At 40.3% G+C, this 25366-nt stretch overlaps 1 protein-coding gene across 1 annotated transcript; it reads right to left on the bottom strand.

The window, feature by feature from the left end:
* Positions 1–560: 560 nt before the first annotated feature.
* Positions 561–24625, bottom strand: LOC134541613 (uncharacterized). Its single transcript, XM_063385160.1, has 7 exons — positions 24548–24625; positions 24298–24395; positions 18538–18646; positions 10447–10591; positions 8819–8882; positions 2365–2537; positions 561–995 (listed from the first exon to the last, which is right to left on the bottom strand). The coding sequence occupies exons 2-7, from the start codon at positions 24391–24393 to the stop codon at positions 866–868; spliced, it is 717 nt and encodes a 238-aa protein (XP_063241230.1). The 5' UTR covers positions 24394–24395; positions 24548–24625; the 3' UTR covers positions 561–865.
* Between the last annotated feature and the right edge of the window lie 741 nt (positions 24626–25366).

Genomic DNA, 25366 nt, shown 5'->3' with positions numbered 1-25366 from the left:
GTGTGATTCGTGTCAATAAATGTAGTTGGAAACACAATTTACATATATCTATGACGCTCGACATTATTTTAAGTTCTTTTTGCAAGAACAAAAAAGTTCTACTAAATCTTGTTCTTTCTGTAAGGTTGCCCAACTAAATTCATATTTATCAGGAATTTTTTTTAAACTGTGTTTATGAACATTAAAAGTCAGGATATCTTTAGCCAGGTTGATCCAATTTGTAATAACGTGTAGGGAAGATTGCCTTTGTTCTGAGCTTCACAACTCATTGGACTTTGCCAATCTTAAGGGTAGCATCAGTTTGCAAGTTAAACAAGCATTAAATGGCAAGTCTACTACCATTTTGTTACTGCACTATGAGTTTTCAGTGGGGCTTGATGCGTGCAGACTAGTTAGCTTGAATCAAGTTGTTGCAAGCCAACATACTTGCTGTTAGGAGCTTGCTGCAGGCTTGCAGTGGCAGATGACTGACAGCTTGTCTTGTCAAGCCTATTTTACTATCTGGGTCGTTACAAGGTTCATTTACCTAAGAAAGTTGTGTTAAGTAAAACATTCCCAACTGTTCATTAAAAATTATTTATTTCAGAAAAAATTCATTTGCCTGGCGTACACTTCAAAACTTATCACTAAAAATTATATTTTTTTTTTATCTGAATACACTTTTTTTTATTTTAATCTTAAAATGAGTTTACTCAATGCTCTTAGTGGGTTTTATTCAAAATTTTATGTTACTGATAACTAGCTATGCATAGTAGTGAAATGAATTACGTAATATTTATATAACTAGAGAGATAAAATACATTTTAATTTAATGATGATAGTAACAAACATCCACATACCAAACACGGAGCTTTTGACAGATACATCATTTGAGGGTGGTTAGCTCTTGCAACTGATAAGTCACTTTCTGGTGTTGTTGTTGCAGCTCTTCCAGCTGACCTCGCAACTCTGCGTTATCACCTGTGTGCTTCTCCGCGTCAGCCTCCATCTGCTTCCTGCGGCACACAGCATCAGCACTGCAGTTTCTGCACGACTCGAGCTCAGATGAGGACCACACCTTCCTTACACATGTGAGCTCATTTTTATATTATACTTTAGCGTTAGTCAGGTGGTGGCAAACTCTTCATGATTACATGGTAACTGGGTGAAGACTTTTTTTTTTCCCCTTCAGCTGATTGTTGTGCCATATTGGTTGGATGTGCAAACGTTAACTGAGGTGTAGTGTTTGCATTGTGGAAAGTATTAATTTTTTTTTATGAAAATGACTGTGTTTGATGATGGTGTGCGGTTATTACTAAGCCAGTGGTACACTAGTGGACACAGAATGACGTCGCCAGTCGGTGGTACACTAGCGGACTCTAGTACTAAAGGTGACTGACGGGCAAGCACGGGTGTGGTAGGAGGCCCCCAAGGATGCGGGGTGTGAGGGAACATGCTGATGCTGTGCAACGCAGTCCAACACGCTACACTGGTCGTGCTCTGGAGCCTGACCCAAGTTGCAGACACCAGCCGGTACTGGGCGTGCTGAGGTTGGCTGGAGCCTCGAGATGCGTGACAAGTCGGAGGCATGTTAAACGAGGGAAATAACACCCCGGTTTGTGCAAGGAAGCGGGAGAAACTGGAATCGAGCAGCCGAAGCGCTGAGACACAGTCTGAAACTGACTGGGTGAATTATAAGTCGAGACAGCCCTAGTAGTACAGTAGGAAGAAAAATTTAAATCTTGACCTCTTTAACTACCATCAAAAACAACAATAAAATAAAAAAGAAAATTTGTGCAGAGAAAGCACTTATTTGCAGCACATACTCGCCCACTCAAAGGCAGAGCCCAGGATGAGCAGCATAAAGTCACATAAATGGTTAGGCCGATGAACTACCCTGGATACAAATACGTAAACAATAAACATGATAGAGGTGAGCAATAACTCTTCCTAAACAAACTTTTCAACTAAAGTGGTAAACTTACCGTAGACAACTTATCAGCTGAAATGGTAACCTATTATATTATAAAGTGGCACAACTTAAAGCTATGAACTGTTAATATTCTTATAACTAGCACCATGGTTTTTATGAACTTAAATCTGTGACCTAGGATTTTCGGTTGGGTAAACATCTACTTTATAATAGTACCGGACAACACAATAAACATTCATTAGATGTGTAATGCTTAAGTAATATGTTTGGCAGGGGAAAAAAAAATACTGAATATTGCTATAGGTGTATCCAATTTTTTTTATTCAAATCTATAACAAAATAATCACTTAATCTCAAGCCCGTAATCATAAAATTATAGAAGTTGTAATTCAGTAAAGAACATTTAAAATATTGGTAGAAGTAGAAATAATGAAACCAAGTAAAACACTCACAAAACAGCCACCAGAGCAGCAGGGTCAACGTCCAGACGCTGAGGTTTGTAAAATACGGCCTGGAAGGAAGTGCGCGCCCGAGCTAGACGCTCCATGAGACCCTCCCCCTGTTGCCGGGCCAGGTCTCTCTCTCGAGCCAGCGCCTCTAGCCGGTCCTCCAGGGCCTGCTGGACCTAACACACCAGCCACACACACGCCTCATCACAGCTCTCACTCTCTGCTACCAGCCAACCACCTCTCTCTCGAGCCAGTGCCTCTAGCCGGTCCTCCAGGGCCTGCTGGACCTAACACACCAGCCACACACGCCTCGTCACAGCTCTCACTCTCTGCTACCAGCCAACCACCTCTCTCTCGAGCCAGTGCCTCTAGCCGGTCCTCCAGGGCCTGCTGGACCTAACACACCAGCCACACACGCCTCGTCACAGCTCTCACTCTCTGCTACCAGCCAACCACCTCTCTCTCGAGCCAGCGCCTCTAGCCGGTCCTCCAGGGCCTGCTGGACCTAACACACCAGCCACACACGCCTCGTCACAGCTCTCACTCTCTGCTACCAGCCAACCACCTCTCTCTCGAGCCAGTGCCTCTAGCCGGTCCTCCAGGGCCTGCTGGACCTAACACACCAGCCACACACGCCTCGTCACAGCTCTCACTCTCTGCTACCAGCCAACCACCTCTCTCTCGAGCCAGCGCCTCTAGCCGGTCCTCCAGGGCCTGCTGGACCTAACACACCAGCCACACACGCCTCATCGCAGCTCTCACTCTCTGCTACCAGCCAACCACCTCTCTCTCGAGCCAGCGCCTCTAGCCGGTCCTCCAGGGCCTGCTGGACCTAACACACCAGCCACACACGCCTCGTCACAGCTCTCACTCTCTGCTACCAGCCAACCACCTCTCTCTCGAGCCAGTGCCTCTAGCCGGTCCTCCAGGGCCTGCTGGACCTAACACACCAGCCACACACGCCTCGTCACAGCTCTCACTCTCTGCTACCAGCCAACCACCTCTCTCTCGAGCCAGCGCCTCTAGCCGGTCCTCCAGGGCCTGCTGGACCTAACACACCAGCCACACACGCCTCATCACAGCTCTCACTCTCTGCTACCAGCCAACCACCTCTCTCTCGAGCCAGCGCCTCTAGCCGGTCCTCCAGGGCCTGCTGGACCTAACACACCAGCCACACACGCCTCGTCACAGCTCTCACTCTCTGCTACCAGCCAACCACCTCTCTCTCGAGCCAGTGCCTCTAGCCGGTCCTCCAGGGCCTGCTGGACCTAACACACCAGCCACACACGCCTCGTCACAGCTCTCACTCTCTGCTACCAGCCAACCACCTCTCTCTCGAGCCAGCGCCTCTAGCCGGTCCTCCAGGGCCTGCTGGACCTAACACACCAGCCACACACGCCTCATCACAGCTCTCACTCTCTGCTACCAGCCAACCACCTCTCTCTCGAGCCAGCGCCTCTAGCCGGTCCTCCAGGGCCTGCTGGACCTAACACACCAGCCACACACGCCTCGTCACAGCTCTCACTCTCTGCTACCAGCCAACCACCTCTCTCTCGAGCCAGTGCCTCTAGCCGGTCCTCCAGGGCCTGCTGGACCTAACACACCAGCCACACACGCCTCGTCACAGCTCTCACTCTCTGCTACCAGCCAACCACCTCTCTCTCGAGCCAGCGCCTCTAGCCGGTCCTCCAGGGCCTGCTGGACCTAACACACCAGCCACACACGCCTCGTCACAGCTCTCACTCTCTGCTACCAGCCAACCACCTCTCTCTCGAGCCAGCGCCTCTAGCCGGTCCTCCAGGGCCTGCTGGACCTAACACACCAGCCACACACGCCTCGTCACAGCTCTCACTCTCTGCTACCAGCCAACCACCTCTCTCTCGAGCCAGCGCCTCTAGCCGGTCCTCCAGGGCCTGCTGGACCTAACACACCAGCCACACACGCCTCGTCACAGCTCTCACTCTCTGCTACCAGCCAACCACCTCTCTCTCGAGCCAGCGCCTCTAGCCGGTCCTCCAGGGCCTGCTGGACCTAACACACCAGCCACACACGCCTCGTCACAGCTCTCACTCTCTGCTACCAGCCAACCACCTCTCTCTCGAGCCAGCGCCTCTAGCCGGTCCTCCAGGGCCTGCTGGACCTAACACACCAGCCACACACACCTCATCACAGCTCTCACTCTCTGCTACCAGCCAACCACCTCTCTCTCGAGCCAGCGCCTCTAGCCGGTCCTCCAGGGCCTGCTGGACCTAACACACCAGCCACACACGCCTCGTCACAGCTCTCACTCTCTGCTACCAGCCAACCACCTCTCTCTCGAGCCAGCGCCTCTAGCCGGTCCTCCAGGGCCTGCTGGACCTAACACACCAGCCACACACGCCTCGTCACAGCTCTCACTCTCTGCTACCAGCCAACCACCTCTCTCTCGAGCCAGCGCCTCTAGCCGGTCCTCCAGGGCCTGCTGGACCTAACACACCAGCCACACACGCCTCGTCACAGCTCTCACTCTCTGCTACCAGCCAACCACCTCTCTCTCGAGCCAGCGCCTCTAGCCGGTCCTCCAGGGCCTGCTGGACCTAACACACCAGCCACACACGCCTCGTCACAGCTCTCACTCTCTGCTACCAGCCAACCACCTCTCTCTCGAGCCAGCGCCTCTAGCCGGTCCTCCAGGGCCTGCTGGACCTAACACACCAGCCACACACGCCTCGTCACAGCTCTCACTCTCTGCTACCAGCCAACCACCTCTCTCTCGAGCCAGCGCCTCTAGCCGGTCCTCCAGGGCCTGCTGGACCTAACACACCAGCCACACACGCCTCGTCACAGCTCTCACTCTCTGCTACCAGCCAACCACCTCTCTCTCGAGCCAGCGCCTCTAGCCGGTCCTCCAGGGCCTGCTGGACCTAACACACCAGCCACACACGCCTCGTCACAGCTCTCACTCTCTGCTACCAGCCAACCACCTCTCTCTCGAGCCAGCGCCTCTAGCCGGTCCTCCAGGGCCTGCTGGACCTAACACACCAGCCACACACGCCTCGTCACAGCTCTCACTCTCTGCTACCAGCCAACCACCTCTCTCTCGAGCCAGCGCCTCTAGCCGGTCCTCCAGGGCCTGCTGGACCTAACACACCAGCCACACACGCCTCGTCACAGCTCTCACTCTCTGCTACCAGCCAACCACCTCTCTCTCGAGCCAGCGCCTCTAGCCGGTCCTCCAGGGCCTGCTGGACCTAACACACCAGTCACACACACCTCATCACACGTGCCTTTACAACTCTCTTTCTTAAGCCTGTTCCTCCTATAATTTGTAATCATTCCAACACAATCTGCTGACAAGCCCTCTTTCTCTCCAGCCTCTTACAGCTGCAATTGCAGCACTCCCAGCTGCAATTGCAGCACTCCCAGTTGCACAACATGTTATAAGCAACTGTAAACTTTACGACACTCATCTGCCTGACCATTTAACACACTCAGACCCTCTGTTTATACAAAATCTCAAAATTCTAACACATTGCTGCCTGGGTTGCAAAACACCCAGCCGAGCCACAGGTTACTATCAACCGTCAGCGTTACAATACAGAGCTGTTTGGGCTGCGAAACACTTGGCCAAACCACACGTTTCCTTAAACTGTCAACGATACATCACTCTCCTTCCTGGTCTGCAAAACATCTGGCCACACACAACAAAGAACTAACACTTGTCAATGTGACGACACCCTGCAGCCCTAACTGCCTAATTCCCAACAGCATCACAGATTACTTACTATCACCCGTCAATGTTACATCAATCTGTCACCTCTCCTGCAACACACCCAACCACACCATATGTTACTATCAATTTCAACTGATTAAAACTCACCTTCATGGCCTTAAAAAACACTCAGACGAACTGATGTTAGTATTAACTTACAACTTTATAACACTCTGCTGACTGGCTTATAAACACAACATGCCGCACCACAGGTTACTATCACCTTCCCAAGTTAACACTATAACTCCTAACCTGCCTCACACTCAGCCACACCACATGTTACAATCACAATGTTTACTTTAAAAGACTCTGGTGCCTGGTCTTCAACCCAACCAGACGCATGACACATTACCATTAACAATAAAGTTACAACAATCAGCTGCCTGGCCTGCAAAACATCCAGCCGCACCACACAACTATTAACTGTCAACGTTGACTTCGTCCCGGGCTGCGCCCTTCTGAGCCCGATGTGCCACCACCTCCCCCCTTACACGCTGCGAGCCCCCTCCTTGCACCACCACCCGCCGAAGTGTGTGCGTGCGTGTGTCGGCTCGCGCCCACCGGTGTGACAGTGCTCCGCTCCCGATAGTTGCCGAGCGAGGACGAACGGCCAGTGAGTCGCGATTGCTGCTAGAGGAAGGAGCTTCACGCACCTGTTATCGTTTTCGGAGCTGGTTAGTGCTACAGGGGGAAATGGGCCTCGCCACACACGGGCTACGTCACGGCCCTGGGAACAGAGTAGCCGGGTCCACATGCCTGTTATGCATGTGGTGGCGCCCTAAACTTCGACGGACACGTCAACCCCCATCGCGATAGCAACGTTACTATATTGAGTTGCCTGGCCTGTAAAACACCCAGCCGAACCACACATTACTTTAAACTGTCAACGTTACAAAACTCTGTGCTGCCTTGCCTGCCTCACACCCAGCAGCAACAAACGTTACTAATAACTGCTAACATTATTACACTCAAACCACCTGACTTCATGACACCCAGTCGCAACAAACACCATATAACTAGGGGTATGCAAAATTCACATTTGCGATAAAACAATTTCTTACGCGAATTTTGACATTTTAAAGCGAATAATCACGAATTTGCAATAAAATCATTTCTACGCGAATTTTAACATTTTAAAACAAATAACCCCGATATCCACATTATATGATACTATTTTTACGCGAATCTTAACGTTTAAAAACAAATAAACCTGATATCCATAACTATTTGATTAAACTATGCTAAAAATACGTACTTCTGACGAAGTCCGTAACGTAGGCCTCACCTAGTGCAGAATTAGTAAACACAACACGGCCGCCATAATTCAACTAGAGTACTATGCGCTGCTTCCTCTCACACGCGAACATGTGACGATGTTTATAGTATTTATGGTAAGAAAAACAGTGTAAACATGTATAGAGGCGAAATTGAATGTTTTGAATAACTCGAACATTGTAAGCAAAGACGTGAGTTTAGTTTGATACACTTGTACACAAAACATCAAACAAATACGCAGTAGCTACACCACACGTGGTTACTAGCTGAGCTCACACGATGCAATCAGCAGCAGCAGTGCAGCTGGCAGCCGGTAGGCTGCGCGCGCAGTCACGCTCACGCACGCTCACAAAGTCACAACAAAACAAAGCTGTTTACGGCCGTGCCCGCACGTGGTTGAATACGACAAACTTGTAAACTGTATGAATTGAACTTGTGTGGCGTGGTAGTTGTGCTCTAATACTTACGTGGCATAGGCCTACATACTTATCCGAAGTAATAAATATTTTTAACAAAAATGTGTTAATTTACCGTACTTACTTTTGTTGAAAAAAATGCTGAAACCTGTAGTGACTGCCAAACAACTGTCACTTCAAAGAATAGTTTCACAAGCCCAAGCAAAGTTGATTTCTTTAATGGCATAGTATCCCAGCAAAAAAATGTTTGAACACCTTAAAGTATTGGATCCAAAATATATAATCCTAGCAACAGTAAACCCAAGCCTGGTTGAAAGTATTAGAAATATTTTTGGTAAGTATTTAAATAAGAATTGAGAAATGACTTCATTCATACTTCTCCAAATACTGGACATTCAATTTCAATTTACCTTTTTAATGTCGTCTTTTTTAATATTAAGTAGTTAGTATTTGGTGTGTATTAAGTGTTAAAATAATTTTCACGACACTTGAGATATGAAATTGGTATTACTGTTATCCATTTTGGTAGTCAAAATAACCTCCCTTTCAAAGAAAAATAACACCGATTTTCCAGAAAAATAACCTCGAATTCTGTGAACAAATAAACACGAAAAGTGCATACCCCTACATATAACCTATCAGAACAACACTTTACTGCAAGATGTGGAGCATACTGCAGTGAGTGGAAGGAACTTTGTGTGCCATGGTGTTGACCTGCATGGTTTACCACCTGACTGAAATTACGACGACATCATGTTTGCAGGTTTTCACAGTAGCACTTCCCTGCCTATAAGTAGATGTGTACCTTCCACTAGCCCTGCCCTGTGTGAACAATGCTCAGACCACCACCTTGCCCAAGACTTGTAGCGAGCTTAAAGAGAGATCATCTGTTAGTTTTAAAGCAGATGTATTCAATAACTATATGAGATCAACACAAAACAGAAAATATATTTTTGGTTTCAAAAGTTGTCATTTGTTACCTCCCAAATTAAAAAAAAATTTCAAATATACTTACATAATTTTCATGGGCATCTTGATATTTCCCGAAGATCATCTTCATTTTTGCTTCATAATTCTGCCTATAGAAACATGTATGTGAATGTCATTATATGCACTTGTTATTTTGCTAGTATTTTGGTGTATGTACACTGCAAAATTATGAGATCTGTTCAGTTTAAAAGACAAACATGCCAGGAAAAACATAAATACTTATTTAAACAAGATACCGTATTTACTCGTGTATAGCGCGCCCTCGTGTATAGCGCGCACCACGATTTTTGCAACAAATTCAAAAAAAAATTATAATTTTTTTTCCCATAAATAAATTTTACTAACATTTTGTGGTACCTGTTAAATAATTACTTATGAAACAAATGATTATTTACATTGATGTGTCAGGAAAATACTTAAATTCAGTACTCTTCCACCTGAAAGTGAAACTTTTTCGGCATACTGTACCATCTGAAACGACCGCGCAAGCTAAACTCTGCTGTGTAGACGGAAGATAATGAAGCGCTGTATTGTCACAACTGGTAATAGGGCGGGAGGGAGGGAGGGAGGGAGGCAGGCAGGAATGGGACTATAACCATCAAGTAACCTTGACAGTTGACAGGACTGAACACCACCACTCCCGTCACCGTTGCTAAGCTGGCGCGGAGGACTAGATGACTCACCTCGCGCACGCACTTGTGTGTGTGAGCGTGTGTGTGAGAGCGTGTGTAGGAGAGAACAGGTTGTGAGTGTGTGTGTGTGAGTGAGTGTGTGTGAGTGTGAAGAGAGGCCTTGTCCGGCAGTTAACGACTAACACTCCTCCCCGCCTCCTCACTCAACTTTTTTTTTTCCGTGTATAGCGCACATCCTTGATTTTTTTCCTTTACTTGAGGGAAAAAAGGGCACGCTATACACGAGTATATACGGTACTTAATAAGTGATACTTGTCAATGGTTCTTGGTAATAGTAAAAAAAAAAGTACTCGTGGGAACTGCCGACAAGTGAAAACTAAAACTTTGGAATAACTGTATTCTATTTTTGAATTTTTAAATTATTATCAAAAATTTTCAAATATTTTTTAAACCACAGTCTATTGCAAATGTCATAAGCATGGCTGAAATCATTTACAAAAAAATCTTTTTGCAATTCTCGATGAGCACTGGAATTTTGTTGGAAAGAAGAATATGTTTGTACAGGTAGATTATGTTGAGAATGCATGTTTTGAGGAGTATTATTTTTAAAATCACGTGGAATAATATTTTGAGTATTTGGGTTTGTTATTATGGGTTCATGTAATTGTGGAACATAATTAACTTGTGAAGAAGTATCATTGTGAATATAGTTATCATAATCTGAATGTGAATCTGGAATGCATTCATTTCCGTGTAAGGTCAGCAATATGAATTGGTGGTACATATGGCACATTTCTTGTTGATGGGCCTGCAATTTGTGAGTTATGGAAAAATTTTAACATTTAGAAACATGCCTTACATTGTTTTTAAGGATTTTATCTGCATGTAAATTAATCAAAATTAGTAACTGTTTTCTTATCTCTGTACTGCTGACCTCACACTCTCACCTCACCAAGGGTCACGTTGAGTCGTGCGAGTGTTACCAGTTATGCACGTGCAGCGAGCACCGAAGCTGACTCACAAGTCCTGCACGAGCGTGCTGCGGAGAGAGTCGAGGCTCCCGCGAAGCTGCGAGGCCTCCGAGGCCAGGACGTCCTGCCGCTCCCGCCTGCGCCCCAGGTCCCCCTCCAGCTCCAGGGTGCGGCACGCCAGCCGGCTGTCGTCCGCTGGCCCCCGCACAGTCGCACACCGTCATTCCCAGGTACAGCTCCTTCACTAGTGACCCGCCCCGGCTTCGCACGGGTGCAGTGCCGATACTGAACATACTGTCTTCATATACCGGCCCCAACCGCCATGCCCCTGCATTTCAAATCTGTAGTATCTTCGAAAATATTCATTTAAATTACATGCTCTAGTAGTTTCCGTTCACCGCTGGGAGTAGAACTCGAAACCGCACCTCGAGGACTGATCCGTTAACTCTGTCATCGTAATTCACATTCTAAACCTTTTTCTTACATTCTCAAGGCCTACTCCTGGTGTTGGACTGATTTAATTAATTTTTTAAGTTCATTGGCACTTTAACAGTTTTAGTATTTGAGAGGTCTACTTGAAGCAAGCCATGTGAATAAATACCATCCTAACTGCAATTGTGAGTGATCTATAGTGTGACCACGTGCTCCCCGCAACCACAAAGATATCATTATTTTTGCTGCATATTGAAGTGAATGTTTTTTTCAGTCTTGACTTTGCAACAAAATGAACTTATTGTTCAAGGAGAAAATTAGCCAGTTAGCAATAATCATTACCACAAGTCATGATGAGCTCTTTCGTAGTCAACAAGGTGTTCAAAGGGATAGAATTTCAAATTGTATCACTTTTTGTAATTTAGAGTTTGTATGCTTTTTTTTAATTGATTAGGTAAGACTTATACACGCAAAAACATTTGGGCATGTAGGACTCACATCAGACATTTTTACAGTACTTTATATCTTTACCTCTTTTTATCATTAATTATTGTATTTATATTTTTGCGTAGTAATTTTTGGTAAATTATGCAAATGTTTTTGCAGCTTGCACCACGCAATGTAAAGCTATAATATGTACTGTTTTTATCAGTATAGCAAATGAGATTTTTTGATTACTTTTTTGAAATATTTTTAGTGTGCTGCAGCATATTGTAATTTCTAGCCTTATATTGCCTTATACCCAAGTTCAACACATTATGTGTTGTGTTTTGTAGTCATTTTGTCCTACAATATTAAATGTTGGCGTAGAATTCTTTTTAAGTGTTAAGTGTTTCCTTCCGGATGCCTTACATTGTTTTCGTTTATTTGATTCTGCAGATATTTTGGTGTTGGCAAATGTGATTGCCACTTCTGACTCAGGACGACATTAAAGCCCCCTTTAACACCTCCATGGAGTGAGCCCTTTTAGTCAATTAATGGCCACGCCAAGCAGACAATGGTCTCTCAGCCATTGGTACTGTGTGTCTGTCATAAGCAACCATGGAATTTAATAGGAACCATTTTTGATATTGTGCCTAATAATAAACCTACTTGTTGCACAAGTGAAGTTGATGTTTTTTTTCTACGAGTGTGTGTTTTTTTCGTCATGTAATATTTTCCTGGTTGGAAGATGGCAGGCATTGTGACTTGTGATTTTTTCGACAAGGATAAATAAAAAGCAGTAAAAATCAGTATGTATAAGAGATGTTATTTCAGTAATCAAACATAAATATTTTGGAACTTACATATTTTATTTTTCAACAATCAATGAAACTTTTCAAGTTTTTGTTTGTGCAATCTAGACCAATTTTGAGCTAGCAGAAAGACTGGATTGTCATACATGGCACCCAATGTCGGGCTGAGTAAGAATATAAAACGCTCTGAGAAAATAGTTAACAGTCGTAAAGTAACCCTTTTGGAAAACAATTCTTGAAATTAATATGAGATTATGGGTGATGCTTTTTTGCTGAGTGACTAAATACAGTTTTCTACAAGCAATGAGATTTATTTTCATCAAGGAGTGGTTTTGGCAAGACAGTACGAGAGCGTACTTGGGATAGCAACAGTGCCTAACAATGTACATCATCATAACTTCACGTTGCAAGACTACGTGGAACAGACACCATTGATGCAGCAAATTGAAAAAAGTTGTCATTTTAGTACATTTACACTGGTTAGGAGAGTTACTTGTGTGTGTGTTTTTTTGGTGAGATTTTCTTTTGAAAAATTGAATAGCAGAGGGAGTAATGATGATTTTCTGGGTTTTCCTGAAAATAAAGAATACAGTAGAACCCTGTTATAATGTTTTTCAAGGGGGGAAAAGAAAAAAAACATTATAAGCAGGAAAACATTATAAGCAGGAAACACTAATTTAGCTCTCGATAGTATTTTAAATGTTTACTGATGGACTCATTAAGCTAAGTAAATTAATTTCACGTTAAAAGGAATATATCCCAATATGAATTCCTATATTTTTAATCTACTTGTTAAACTCTGTACATTCACAAAAAAAAACTACATCATATTTGTGAAAGAATTTAATTTTAGTTTATAGCACTTAGTATGAAATTTAATACTGAAATAATATTTTTGCCAAACATCATATATAAAAAAATGGAAAAGAAAACACAAAATCCCTTGACATTTGAATGTTCACTCATTACAGTTATTATTTGATTATAAAATCATCTATTTTTGTCTGTTTTCTACTGGCTAGTGCTACTTTTCCCAAGTAGTCCTCTATTTTCCACATGGAGCACATCACACTCTCAGGTACGTTACTCTGAGCTCCCACAAAGTTCCTCAATACAGTTGCAGCTTGATATGCTTCAGCAGTTGTTGGTACAGCTGCATATGGTTCAGGTTCTTCATCTTCACTGTCTTCTTCAGCATTTGAGGCACAAATGTCTTCAACAGTTTGAGTTTCACAGGAAAGAACATCATCATCCACTTTGGCAAATTCTTCGTATGTAGATTTAAAATTAAGAGCACTCTGCAGAATTGCCCACTCATTGGCTGTAGGAGTGTGAAGCTCCTCTTCAGAAAGGCTTACCTCCGAGTTGACAGAAGATTTGGAAAACCCAGCCTTTCTGAAACAGTTAGCAATCGTAGCTTGCTGAACTGAATCCCATGAAGCCGCCAACATATGCATTGTTTCCAGTAAATTGAGTTTCTGGATTGGCTTTTCCATTTGAACGTACCGCAGTACTTTTCGACAAAGCCGCTTCCTGAAGCCACACTTGAACACATTAATGATGCCTTGATCCAGTGGTTGAAGACAAGATGTGGTGTTTGCAGGCAAAAACTCAACTTTAATGTTTCTTAACACCATATCTGTAGGATGTGCAGCACAGTGATCTATAAAAAGCAAGATTTTTCTGTTTTTCACACCCATTTTAGCATCGAGGAACTGTACATACTCTTGGAAAATCTTGCATGTCATCCAGGAATTTTTACTGCTGCTGTATCTGCATGGCAGTGATCGAACATTCTTAAAACATCTCGGCTTGGATGGTTTGCCAATAACTAATGGAGGCAGCTTCTCTGTTCCATCCATATTTGCCCCTAAAAGAACAGTCACCCTCTCTTTGCTTCGCTTACCACCACTGCAATTCTCACCTTTGAAAGAAAATGTTTTGTCAGGTAACATATTATAAAACAAACCACATTCGTCCAAATTGAAGATGTTCTTTTGGTCATACTGTTCCAGCATGCTAGGCAATACCTTTGTCTTCCACTCATCAATTCTTCCTTCATCAACACTTGCCGACTCTCCACAAATAGCACGATACACTATCCCAGTCCGATTCTTGAAACGATCTATCCACCCATTTGTAGCTTTGAAGTAATCAAAACCTAACCTCAAAGCTATTTCTTCAGCCTTCTCGCGCAGCATACTGCCACTGATGGGTACACTCAATGCTCGAACTTGTTTAAACCAAGCCAACAGTTTTTCATCAACTTCATTGTGCTTCCCGTTCCTTATTTTCTTTGTCTTAGTAGATGCAGTACCAAAGTTCTTTAAGATTTTTTCGCGATTTGCGACGATGGCATTCAGAGTGGAAACGCCTATGTTCAGTTCCTTTGCCACTTCAACACGTGTTTTTTGTGGATTCCTGTCGATAATTGAAATAAATTTAGCTTTATCGGCAATAGAAAATGCTTTACTTTTTTTTTTTTGCGACATCGCGGAAAGTATTTCAAACTACAATATTGTAAAACTACGTAAGAACATGCTTCATAAAACAGAATAATAAGCAACGGAAATATTTACTATTTGGTATTGTTTCCCTAGGTGAATATGCCAATAGACACGACACTGCAAATTTGAGTGTATGGTACTATTCGATATATCGAATGCTATAGTGCACAGGGTTAGTTAATAAGGCCAGTGCTCACTGGAAGCACCAGTGTTCTGGCACACTTCCATTTTGTTTATGCACACTAACCTATTTGAACAATCTATGGTATAACGACTGTAAACAAAAACGTAATTATTGTGTGTTGATATTACTTAATTTACGCGTTTAACTTAATTGGTTGAATAATGGTTGGAATAGTTACATTTATAAAACCGTTTGCGCCACATACTGGATTCAGAAAACAAACATTATAAGCGGGAACAGCATAATTCGTGAAATATTATAAAAGGGAAATAAATACATTGCTCTTATGGGGAAATAGTCGGGACTTAAAAAATATGGCATTATAAGCGGGAAAACATTATACGCGGGAACATTATAACCGGGTTTCACTGTATTAGAATGAAAATCACTGCCAAATGGAAGGTCAGGATTTTTCGTGTCTCCAAGAAATTTCTGGCAATGTAAAACATCCTGCAAATAGCAGTCAAGCTGAAGGGTAAGTGTTCAACATGGAAATGTTTCAGATGTAAATGCAAAAACTGGAACACAACCTCACCAGTAAAATTGAAATAATGTCACAAACACAGAAATATCTCAAGCATGATACTCAGGAATTTAGAAACAAAATGGAACACAGAGCACAAACACATAAAATTTGACAAGAAATGTGCAGGTTAGAGAAGAATTAATAGCACAGATGCAACAGGAGTTATCAAAAGTAATACTTAAAATGGAAAATATCAAGACAGACATGAAAAAACAAATATCCAAAAGTACAAGGGTAGATTAAAGTAAGTTGCAGATTACAGGAGCACAAACTGGTTTCAAAACTTGTAAAAGGGAGATTAGCATTTTGAAAGAAAATGTTGCGTTTGTTAGACAGGATGTATAGGAAAAGGAAGGGAAAATATCAAATCTACAAGAAATTTACAGGCAGATGCAAAATTAAATAGGTAGAAATCCAAATAAAATCATAGAACTGCATGGCAAGGTTAATGATAATGCTAGGGGCATTTATGTGATTGAGCGAAAAATTCAAGAAGTTGAGAGCAATTTTGAAGTAAATGTTGAATGCGTTGTAGCAAAAAAAAAAAAAAAAAAAAACTTGTTATGTAACAGTTAGGAAATTCAGGGTGAGGTGGGAAGAAGTTCTCGAGCAGCTGGTGCGTCCTACCATCTTTGATTTCATTTTCATGAAAAAATCTCCAAATCTTTGATGAATTAAACAAAATAATCAAAACAGAAAAAAAGTCAGCTGGGCAGGCAGTGCGCGCCCTCCGAAGCATCATGGCATCCCCAAGCAAACAACCTTTACACTCATTTCAATTAGTGCCATGCCCGATAACACTTACTCAACTGAGGAACATCTTCCCACGTATTAATTAATACACAGGAATTTAATATTTAATATATAATTTAAATTATTACCCTCTTTGTCATTCTCGGGATTGTTTGTCTCTATTAAATGTTTAGAATTGCTTAAACTATGTTGTAAGGGCACTTCAAGCTGGCATGCTGAAAAAAAAAATACCCTTGGGGATAAAAAAAAAGGAATACAAAACCTTGCCTATCTAATTAAAAGGGGTACGTAGCACTGAATAGTCGGCTGTCTTCCGCAGCTGTGTTACACTGTTTGAACACTCACTCACACAGTGCTCACGTACTACGGTGGTCCAAATGTGAGATTGGTGAAGGTCAGGAAGAGAGCTGAGTCTTACTCACGGGGTGAAGCCCCGGTCTACTCAATGGTTTGAAATTTGTACTGAAGCTGGCATTAAACATTAAACAACAACTATCTGAGTGTTCCAAAAATGTACGCAAACTCCTATAATGCTTACATACCAAAATGTAATTGAAAAAATACAGTCTCCTATTGTCCATACATAAAGTAGTGTTGATGACCCTGTTCACCTGGCAACACATACACTGCGCAGAGCTTCAGGAAAAACAAATCTATTTCAAAACTACTAAATATATTCAAGTGGGGTCTGTTTATAAAAAGCATTTAAGAATTCGCTGAGGACCGAAAAGAACTTTTAATTTTAGAATAAGTTTCAAACTGTATTTCTAGAAAAGTTAAAATGGCTAAAAGGTGTGTTTTCGGAGTAATTTTTAGGTGTAAAACAACCGGTACAGATTCTTGAAAGCACTTACTGGACTTGCATTACACCGTTACCTTTATTTCTATGCCATATAATATCATGGTCACCACTCAAATTTCACAGTTGTCCTATGGATGGCGAGAAGACTGCACAACAGTTCACAGCCTTGCGCTTAGAGGCTAAACCGCGCTGGAAGCACCAGCGAGCATCGCGCTTATCATCCCGCCTCACTGACACACATACACCCGACTAGATCATCCGCCTCACTGACACAGATACACCCCTGACGAGGCGAGCCTCTTGAGCTTATGTGTATTATAAAAGGAATACTTTAAACAAAATAAAAAAAAATCTTTGCTTATTTAAAATATTTAAAATGTTAGATATTTATATAAAATAAATTAATTCATCCTTATATTCACTTGAAATATTTAAGTATGTATGATTATTGTGATAACTCTTGGGAATCACAACTGAAAACAAACACCTCCGACAGCAGCCTAAGTACCTACAGGTGTGTATAAGTCCTTTTATCAAATGAAAAGTTAGTACTTAGGAATTAACTTCAAACAATGTGTTATTCCATGTCCTTAAATCTAGCATGAGGCATGACACATACACAATAGTTGTATGAAAAAGCTGAATGTAAACAACTTTGTTTGCAGTAGACAGACATGAATTATACACAATTTTCAAAAGTGTGTGACTTTGAGTGATACTAGCAACATGGTAATCACTAACACAAACTATGCATTTTAATTTTCACATTTGAACTGAGGTCCCAGGAAAATTTAAAAAATTGAATTGTCACACAAGTTGTCTGTAGGCTGTGTATCCGAGATCTTGTGTGAAGGTCCTCAGTTCCATAATTAAGTGGTGATGAATTACAATATTATTTGAATATATGGATTTGAATAATAATATATTTAATGAAGGTGGATTGAATAGTAAATTTAATACTAGTGTTAATTTGATTTTAGCTCTAGAATGAGTACATATCGCCCGTCACTCTCAATCTATTTGAGATAAGTCGTAACAAAGTAGATGTACTGGAAAGTGTATCTAGTATGTCAAATACTAGTTTTAAGAAAATTATTCATTTACATTGGATAGATTAATTGTGCAATCATTATTTTTTGATTGTGCAAGTCCCCACAGTAAAGTTTACACACAAACTCAAGTAAGCCCTCATGAACCTACGCATGTAACCCCCCCCCCCCCCTCCCCTTCCCAGCCATGTGTCTGAACAGGGGAAGAGAAATAAAGAGAGAAAACATTTGCAATATGTAGTGTTTTCAAAAAGTATCAATACTATTCAATACTGAAGTGAACATTACAGTAACGCCAGATTCTGCTTAAGTAAGCAGAAATATTTACTTATTTTATATATTATTGTAATATGGTTACTATTTTCACATATTCCTGTAACTGCCAGATTTGACAAACTTGAAATTTATACAAAAGTATATAAAATAATCAAAATAGTCAAAACAGAACAAAAGAATTAAAAACCGTGCATTTTGGGAAGCTATGTAACACAATCAGCCTCAAGTATCAGTAAAAATAATGACATTTCTTTTTCACTCACAAAACAAAAATGAAATCAATGCAATACTAAGAGAAACTTCTATCGAATTCACCAAAAAAAATAGTTAAAATAATGCCACAAAAAAAAATATTTCAAAACCATTTTTTAACTCACCCTCAATATTCATTTTAACCATCTTGAGATCCTGCAGAACTGTTGTCAGACTGTGAACTTCTTCTTCAAGATGTTCCCGTTTTTCCTTCAGCGCGTTCAATTTCTGCAGCTGCAGATAAAAAGACATGCCTGAACGTAGTGTTCATTTAGCAGCCAGCATGGTTGCTGTCGCTGTGGCTGATTGTCCAGCGCCAGGGGGACACGAGGGAGATGCCAGCCTCACTGCACCCGGGTCTACTTCAAGCGCGCGCAACACATGGACGTATGTACGCCTCATACTGCTTCTTTGAGTCAACTTTAGGAACTTTAGGGACCTTTCACACTTAAACAAGAGACCATTCACCCTGAAAAAAGGGACTGAATTAGGAACGAGAAAATTATGTGCTACCAATGAAAAAAATAAAAATAAAAATAGTTTTTATGCTGCTTAAAGTTAAACCAAAATGTTAGTCAACAGCTTTTTTAAACTTTTCATCTATACAGAATTAATTAGGGATTTTACATACATAAACTTTACACACAGTGTAAATTAAAAAAAGTCATTCAAAAGAATTACGTTTATTTTAAGAGAAACCTCTACCACTAAGCCGGTTAAGATCAAATCAAAATGTAAACTTATTTTAATGTTCGTTACATGTTAGTATCTTTTTAATTTTATTCAAATTTGTTGACTAGTGTTTTTGATTTGACCCTGGATGAGGTATAGCTAAATTTAATTTTTAGTGGAAAAGTATAAAATGCACATTTAAAATTTTTATACGCAGTGATAAAATCCACGTACGAAAAGTACTTACAGCAGTCAAAACGTATAACTTTTTAAAATCTAATACACAGATTATTGAAATAAAACCAATCAAGAACAAAGTGTATTGTTAAGTTACATAGATAACAATAAATTCACATTGATAAAACTGTTCATTTACAGGTTCATTACCCTTTTTTTTTTTTGTGGATCTCTCAAAAAATGAAGTTATAACAGATGAAGTTTTATTCCCCAATGTCTTCGAATGCAAGTATGTTTCTTTGTTAGCTTTGTACTCTTCAAGTTTTAAAACTTTATATCCTTCTAATAATCCATGAGCTACATGTAACTCTTCAAGGCTTTTTCTTTTGAGTGCAGATTCTATACATGATGCAGTTTGCTGAAGGAGTTTGCCAGCTGCATTCTTTTTTTCAATTTCATCTTTACTTTTAACAACCAAATTTTTTTGCATATCATCAACCATCATCTTCTGTTGATTTTCTATCCTGGAGGTTTCTTCTTCAGAAATTTTTCTCTTCTCTTTTTCTTCAAGGAGTTTATTTGCTCTTAGTTTGGTTTCCTCTAAGTACTGATGGTATTGCTTCTTGCACATTTACCATAGGCTATTAGCTCTTTTGTGATTGGAACACAAGCTGGCTTATTACATTAAATTTCAAGGCATCTATAACATTCAACAATGCATCTTGCTGTACCAGACTACTGTTAGTGGAAAAAATAGTAAACAGCTGTCTCTTCGTTCTCTCTCTCTCTCTCTCTCTCTTTTCAAGGCCTTAGAAATAGCGTTCGCTAACATGCTGCAGCACAAGTGCCAACTTAAGTGGGTGCCTCCCATTTTAGGTCATGATTTTATATTCATATTAATCACTGATCAACTTTTAGACTTTTTCAATTGTTTAACTTTCACAAAATAAAAAATATATATACAGCGCATACTTTTTGCATAATTAGCTGCCAAAGTTACATTTTTAACGTTTTTGGGTTGTACAAATAAGGAAAATTAATTTTATTGCAGAACTGAATCTTTTTAGGTTTCACTGCAATGCCACTGGCTACTTCAAGGAATGGTTTGAATTTCTATCACAAAAACTCATTTCATGTTTCTTGGCTGTCAAAATCGTAACAAAATTGAGAATTTTGAAATGCCAGGTAAAATTAATTAATATTTTCTGAAAGAAATTCAAACCATTCCTTGGAGTAGCCAGTGGCATTTCAGTTAAACCTACTAAGTTTCATTTTTTTCAATAAATTAAATTCTCCTTATTTGTACAACCAAAAAACGCTAATTATGCAAAAAGTAAGCTATGAATATATTTTTCATTTCGTGAAAGTTAAACAATTGAAAAATTGTACATGTTTATCTGTAATTACTGTAAATATAAAATCATGACCTGAAATGGGAGGACCCCCTTAAGGTTGGACAAAAAATTGAATGGCAAGCGCTTCTCCCAACACCCAGTCACATTCACGAAATACTCCTACCAAATGTTATATACCGAGTTCTAAGATAAGACATCAAAAATCTCTGCAAAGAAAGGCACATTTTATAAAATGATGATTTTGGTAAAATTATTTTAATTCTTGAACACACTGACCTATAAGTTTTCCAGTTTATGTAAAAAAAAAAAGATGCACACTCTTTGCTCCATTCCATTTTTTTTTTATATAAAAAATTCCTTTGCTGAGAATCAAACATCAAGTTACTTAAAAGCAGTTATTTTATTCACGAAATGAGATCAACATGGAGAACTATCAAGTAAAATTTTTCAATTTCTTTTTTTTTTGTTTAGTACTAGAAGGTCCCTTCAACTTATATATAAAAAAATCCTGTAAGAGGAACTCACTTCTTAAATAAATTATTTTGGACAAGCTCAATCGGGTACCAAAAATGCACACAATTTCTTTAGTCACTAACAAGCGCATATCAAGCCTCCAGGCTCCCATTTAAATAAGTACAAGCAAAATTTAACACTACTACATGTTCATCCAAGACACAGTAAACATATGTACTAGTAACAATTGATTTGTTACATAAAATACAATTCCATGAGGGGTACAGTTTCTTTGTATTGATGTCAACCGGGGCTACGCCCCCTAGAGCCCGATATGTTACCACCCTCATACCCCTCTTTCTTCCGTCCCGTTCATTCGAATCTCCCGCGGCAGACGTATGCGTGTGTGCGTGTGTGAACGCCCAGCAAGAGGTAGAGTCGAGCCAGAGCTTCGTTCCTGCCCAGTTTATATTTAATTATCATTATTGTATTTCTTAAATTATCCCTAGTGTTGTGTGTATAATTTTCAGGGCATAATACTTTATTTCATTTGTTTTCCTTTCAGCAGAAATGCTAAAAGTCCACTTCAGACTCAGACTTGCCGAAGGCCATCCAGTTACTGTAACTTTATTTAATTATTTCTTGTTTAACTTCATTATTACGTGGTTGCGGTTCATGAAAATTACCGACAGGGTAAAATGCAAAAGGAAGTTTGGTGATTTAAGTGGTTTTATTAAATATGCCATGGCACGATACGGCTCGGAATAACGGTAGTATCCGTCTTGGCGCGCAACGCCCTTGTCCTGCCACCCCGGCGGCCATCGCTCGCCCCAGTCGCTTCGCATCACCGCCCGAGGTAGGACGCAGTCTGCACTCCGAGGACTTCAACTTTGCTATACTGACCCAGTCATTCTGTACTTTGTAATTCTTCTTAATCATTTTCGCTGTCCTCGAAGCCTACCTCTGGGGTCGGCTGTTTCATTAATTACCTTGTAATCCGTAAAGAGTTTAGAAATAACCACACATTTTTAGACTAAATTTAGAATATGACAATGTTTTTAAAAAAATAATAAATGTTAAAATTAAAAAATAAGGAACTGTAAATGCTAACAGTAGGATGAAGAGAAATAAAACACGTGTAGGCTCCAGTCACCTAATTTAAACACACCTATACCAATCACTAAATAGTAGGCTGATCCTCTGTGATTAAGCCATAAATGTTTTCTATATAATTTACAAGAATATTAGGTTTATTAAGATCCTCTTTGTTCCCAACATTGACTACAAATTCTCTCAACAATTATTTGGTAGGGCAAGATACATTATAGTTATGAATTCTTGTTTGATTACGAGAAATTTATGAAAATTTGTAATTAAAGGATCTATTTCAAACTTGCAAAAAATAACCCTTTCAAAAGACTTCAAGTAAGTCAAAAAAGTAGATCTTGTTTTTTCATAAAAAAAAAAAGTACTAAAACCTCATTCTAATGAAAAAACATTTTTATAAAATCCTCAAAAGGTCACTGACCAACTACACATGCTCCAGAGCCAAGGGCGGTTCCAGGAAGAGTCTTCAGGAGGAGCTATCGAACAAAGAAAGGATTTTGTCGCAAAACATTACATTAATTAGTCAAGAGATTGGCCTTGGAATATTTACAAATTTATGGTCTCAAATACAGAACTCCAATAGTTTAAAAATATTTTTTAAAAAAAATTAACAAGTGAAATCAAATATTTAAGTAAACATAAGTATACACTCCAAAATAAAATAACATAAAATGGTAAATATGTAGAATAGCTGTATTTGCGAAAAAAAATGCTAAAAATCCAAAAATACTTTTATTATATGCTCTTTCACTTCCTCTTTTCAAAACAACTGGCGGAGATAAGAAATTCCAAATACTTTAGGAGATATCAAATTTTTTAATTTTCATAGTTGGGCATCATTTGTTAAAAACAATTTTAAAATTCCAAAAATATTTTTATTCTATGCTCTTTAACTTCCTCTTTTCATTAAACCCGGCGGAAATAAGAAATTCCCAATACTTTAGGAGATATCAAATTTTTAAATTTTCATCACAATACCTGTGCACATGCGGCCATCATTGTTTCTTGTTTACGAGTGATTTTTTTTTTTTTCGTGACACAGGTGAACGACTACATTTATTTATTTATTTAATATATAGCTGCAATTGGGTAAGTGCCCGGTGGCAAGCATTCTCCCTACTTCCCCCTCACTCTCCTTCTGAACTGGTCCACACTCCCAGCCGACACACACTCCTCCTCCAGCCTATTCCATTCCCCTACTGTCCTCACGACCATCACATTTTCCCCCCTTTCTGTTCTCCTCCTCTCTTTGAAAACCTTCCTAGTATTTTCCTTCCTACTTCTAGGCATTCCCATTTTGACTTTTCCCCCCAGCTCTCCCCATCCTCCCACTCCACTCAGCACCGGGTACATCTTGACCAATCTCTCCTTCTGTCTTTGTTTGGTCAGGTCAGTTACATTATAAATATTTTAAAACTAAACATCCATTAAAATTAATTCACATTATTTTTAATGTCAGCTTAGTTTGAAAGTATTAATAATGTAGCTGACCTGACCTAATCGACCATTTTATTAATTATGCATTCACGAACACACGGCAAAATAACAAAAATTCAGCGGTCGAATGGTTGCACAGGTCTTGTATTGCAAAATTAAAATATTTGATATCTCCTAAAGTACCTATTTGGAATTTATCTCCGCCGGTTGTTTTGAAAAGAGGAAGTGAAAGAGCATAGAATAAAAGTATTTTAGCATTTTTAGCATTTTTTTTTTGCAAATACCGCTACTCTACATATTTACCCATAAAATTCAGGCTCGGGAGGAGCTATCCCCCTCCCTTTCCCAAGAGTCCCCCAAGCCCAGAGCCACTAGCAGACTGTTCTACAAAATTTGTCATCATCGAGTATGTATTTGAGCATGACTTATATTGACTAAGAACAATAAAATTGAAATGGATGCTTAACGTCCAGTTCACACTGAGGTCATTGAACACAATGAAAGGTGACGAGATGCTAATGGAGCAATGTGTTCTGTCGGTACTCGGCAAAGTCTTCCACATCTCCAATTCTCATCGGGAATACTCGGAGGTTAAGTGTTCTGTCCATTCAACCACCATAGCCTCAAATAAATATTTAAATATAATGGATGTAATAAACTTAACTAAACGTTTACAGGCCTTACCTTTGAAACAGCAACATTATGTATCTCTTCAAGATTAATGCCCATATCCAAATTTCCTAGAGATTTTGAATAATTAGCTGCTGCAGAATCCGCCATTGCTATAAACAAATAACAGGAGAAAAATATTAATTTTATAATATTATTCTCATTTTTTACATGTATATTTCACTAACGAAATAATAATTATTAGGAATATGAAGAGATGTGATGTTAAATATTCTTGTTACAACCGTTCAAAATTAAAACGTACCGCTATAATCCTATTGGCTAGTCTCGTGGTTATTCTAATCAAGGTCCTCTATATTCTAGGATTACGACAGTGTTGCCAGATCACCAAAACAAAATCATTTCCAGATAAATAAACTTTGAATGACCACATTTTCATGATTACATTATAATTGAGGCCAATTTTTTCCCCCAGCTAAATGATGTGCCATATTGATTAGATATCCAAAACAATGGCTGAAGTGTAGTTTTTTCATTGTGTAAACAGTTTATAATAACTATTTTTATAAAAATTGCTGATTTTAATGGCGGAGATTTGAATTCATACTTACTAATAATCGATTGACGTTAACAAAAACAATGTCTACAATGTTGTGAGCGAAACAATTAGGTGATAATTGATATTCAAAAAAGACCTCAACTATGTCACAGCATGCAGTCTCCAAACAATTCCTAATAACGTCGACCCAAGTGTCTCCCCGGCTCCTTCAGGCCGTTATGCCTCGCCAGCGCCATCTCTTGAGCGTGTTGTGCGACGCAAGTGACGGTGACGTGTGACGTGTTTCTTTACAGGATTTGACTTATTATTTTATTGTAAATATATTTTGTTTTACGTTATTTGTATATATTTTGCATATATTTTTATTATAATTAATTTTGTATTGAAGGGTTGTGTATTTGTGTATGTTTTAATTGTTCACCGGGCGCCAAGGCCGTGGCTTCCGCCTGTGACCAATCAGCGTGTTCCGCGGGCTCGCGGAGAAGGGGGGGATACCCGGGCGCTCAGGCGCGGCAGGGGAGTGGGAGTTAGTCGTCGCGAGGACTCGGCAGACAGCGATCACGT

The sequence above is a fragment of the Bacillus rossius genome (assembly GCF_032445375.1).
Source record: "Bacillus rossius redtenbacheri isolate Brsri chromosome 4 unlocalized genomic scaffold, Brsri_v3 Brsri_v3_scf4_1, whole genome shotgun sequence".
Lineage (NCBI taxonomy): Eukaryota > Metazoa > Arthropoda > Insecta > Phasmatodea > Bacillidae > Bacillus > Bacillus rossius.
The sequence above is the reverse complement of the archived record's forward strand: the minus strand, read 5'-3'. Positions and strand labels throughout refer to the sequence as shown.

Bases quoted from the DNA above. Each gene is read 5' to 3' on its own strand.
- LOC134541613 (XM_063385160.1), bottom strand. From the start codon at position 24,393: ATGGCGGATTCTGCAGCAGCTAATTATTCAAAATCTCTAGGAAATTTG. The intron at 8,883-10,446 runs GTGAGTCAGCTT...ATGTTTCTATAG, and splicing joins AGCACGCTCGTGCAGGACTT to GCAGAATTATGAAGCAAAAA. The intron at 996-2,364 runs GTGAGTGTTTTA...TGTGTGCCGCAG, and splicing joins GCTGCTCTGGTGGCTGTTTT to GAAGCAGATGGAGGCTGACG.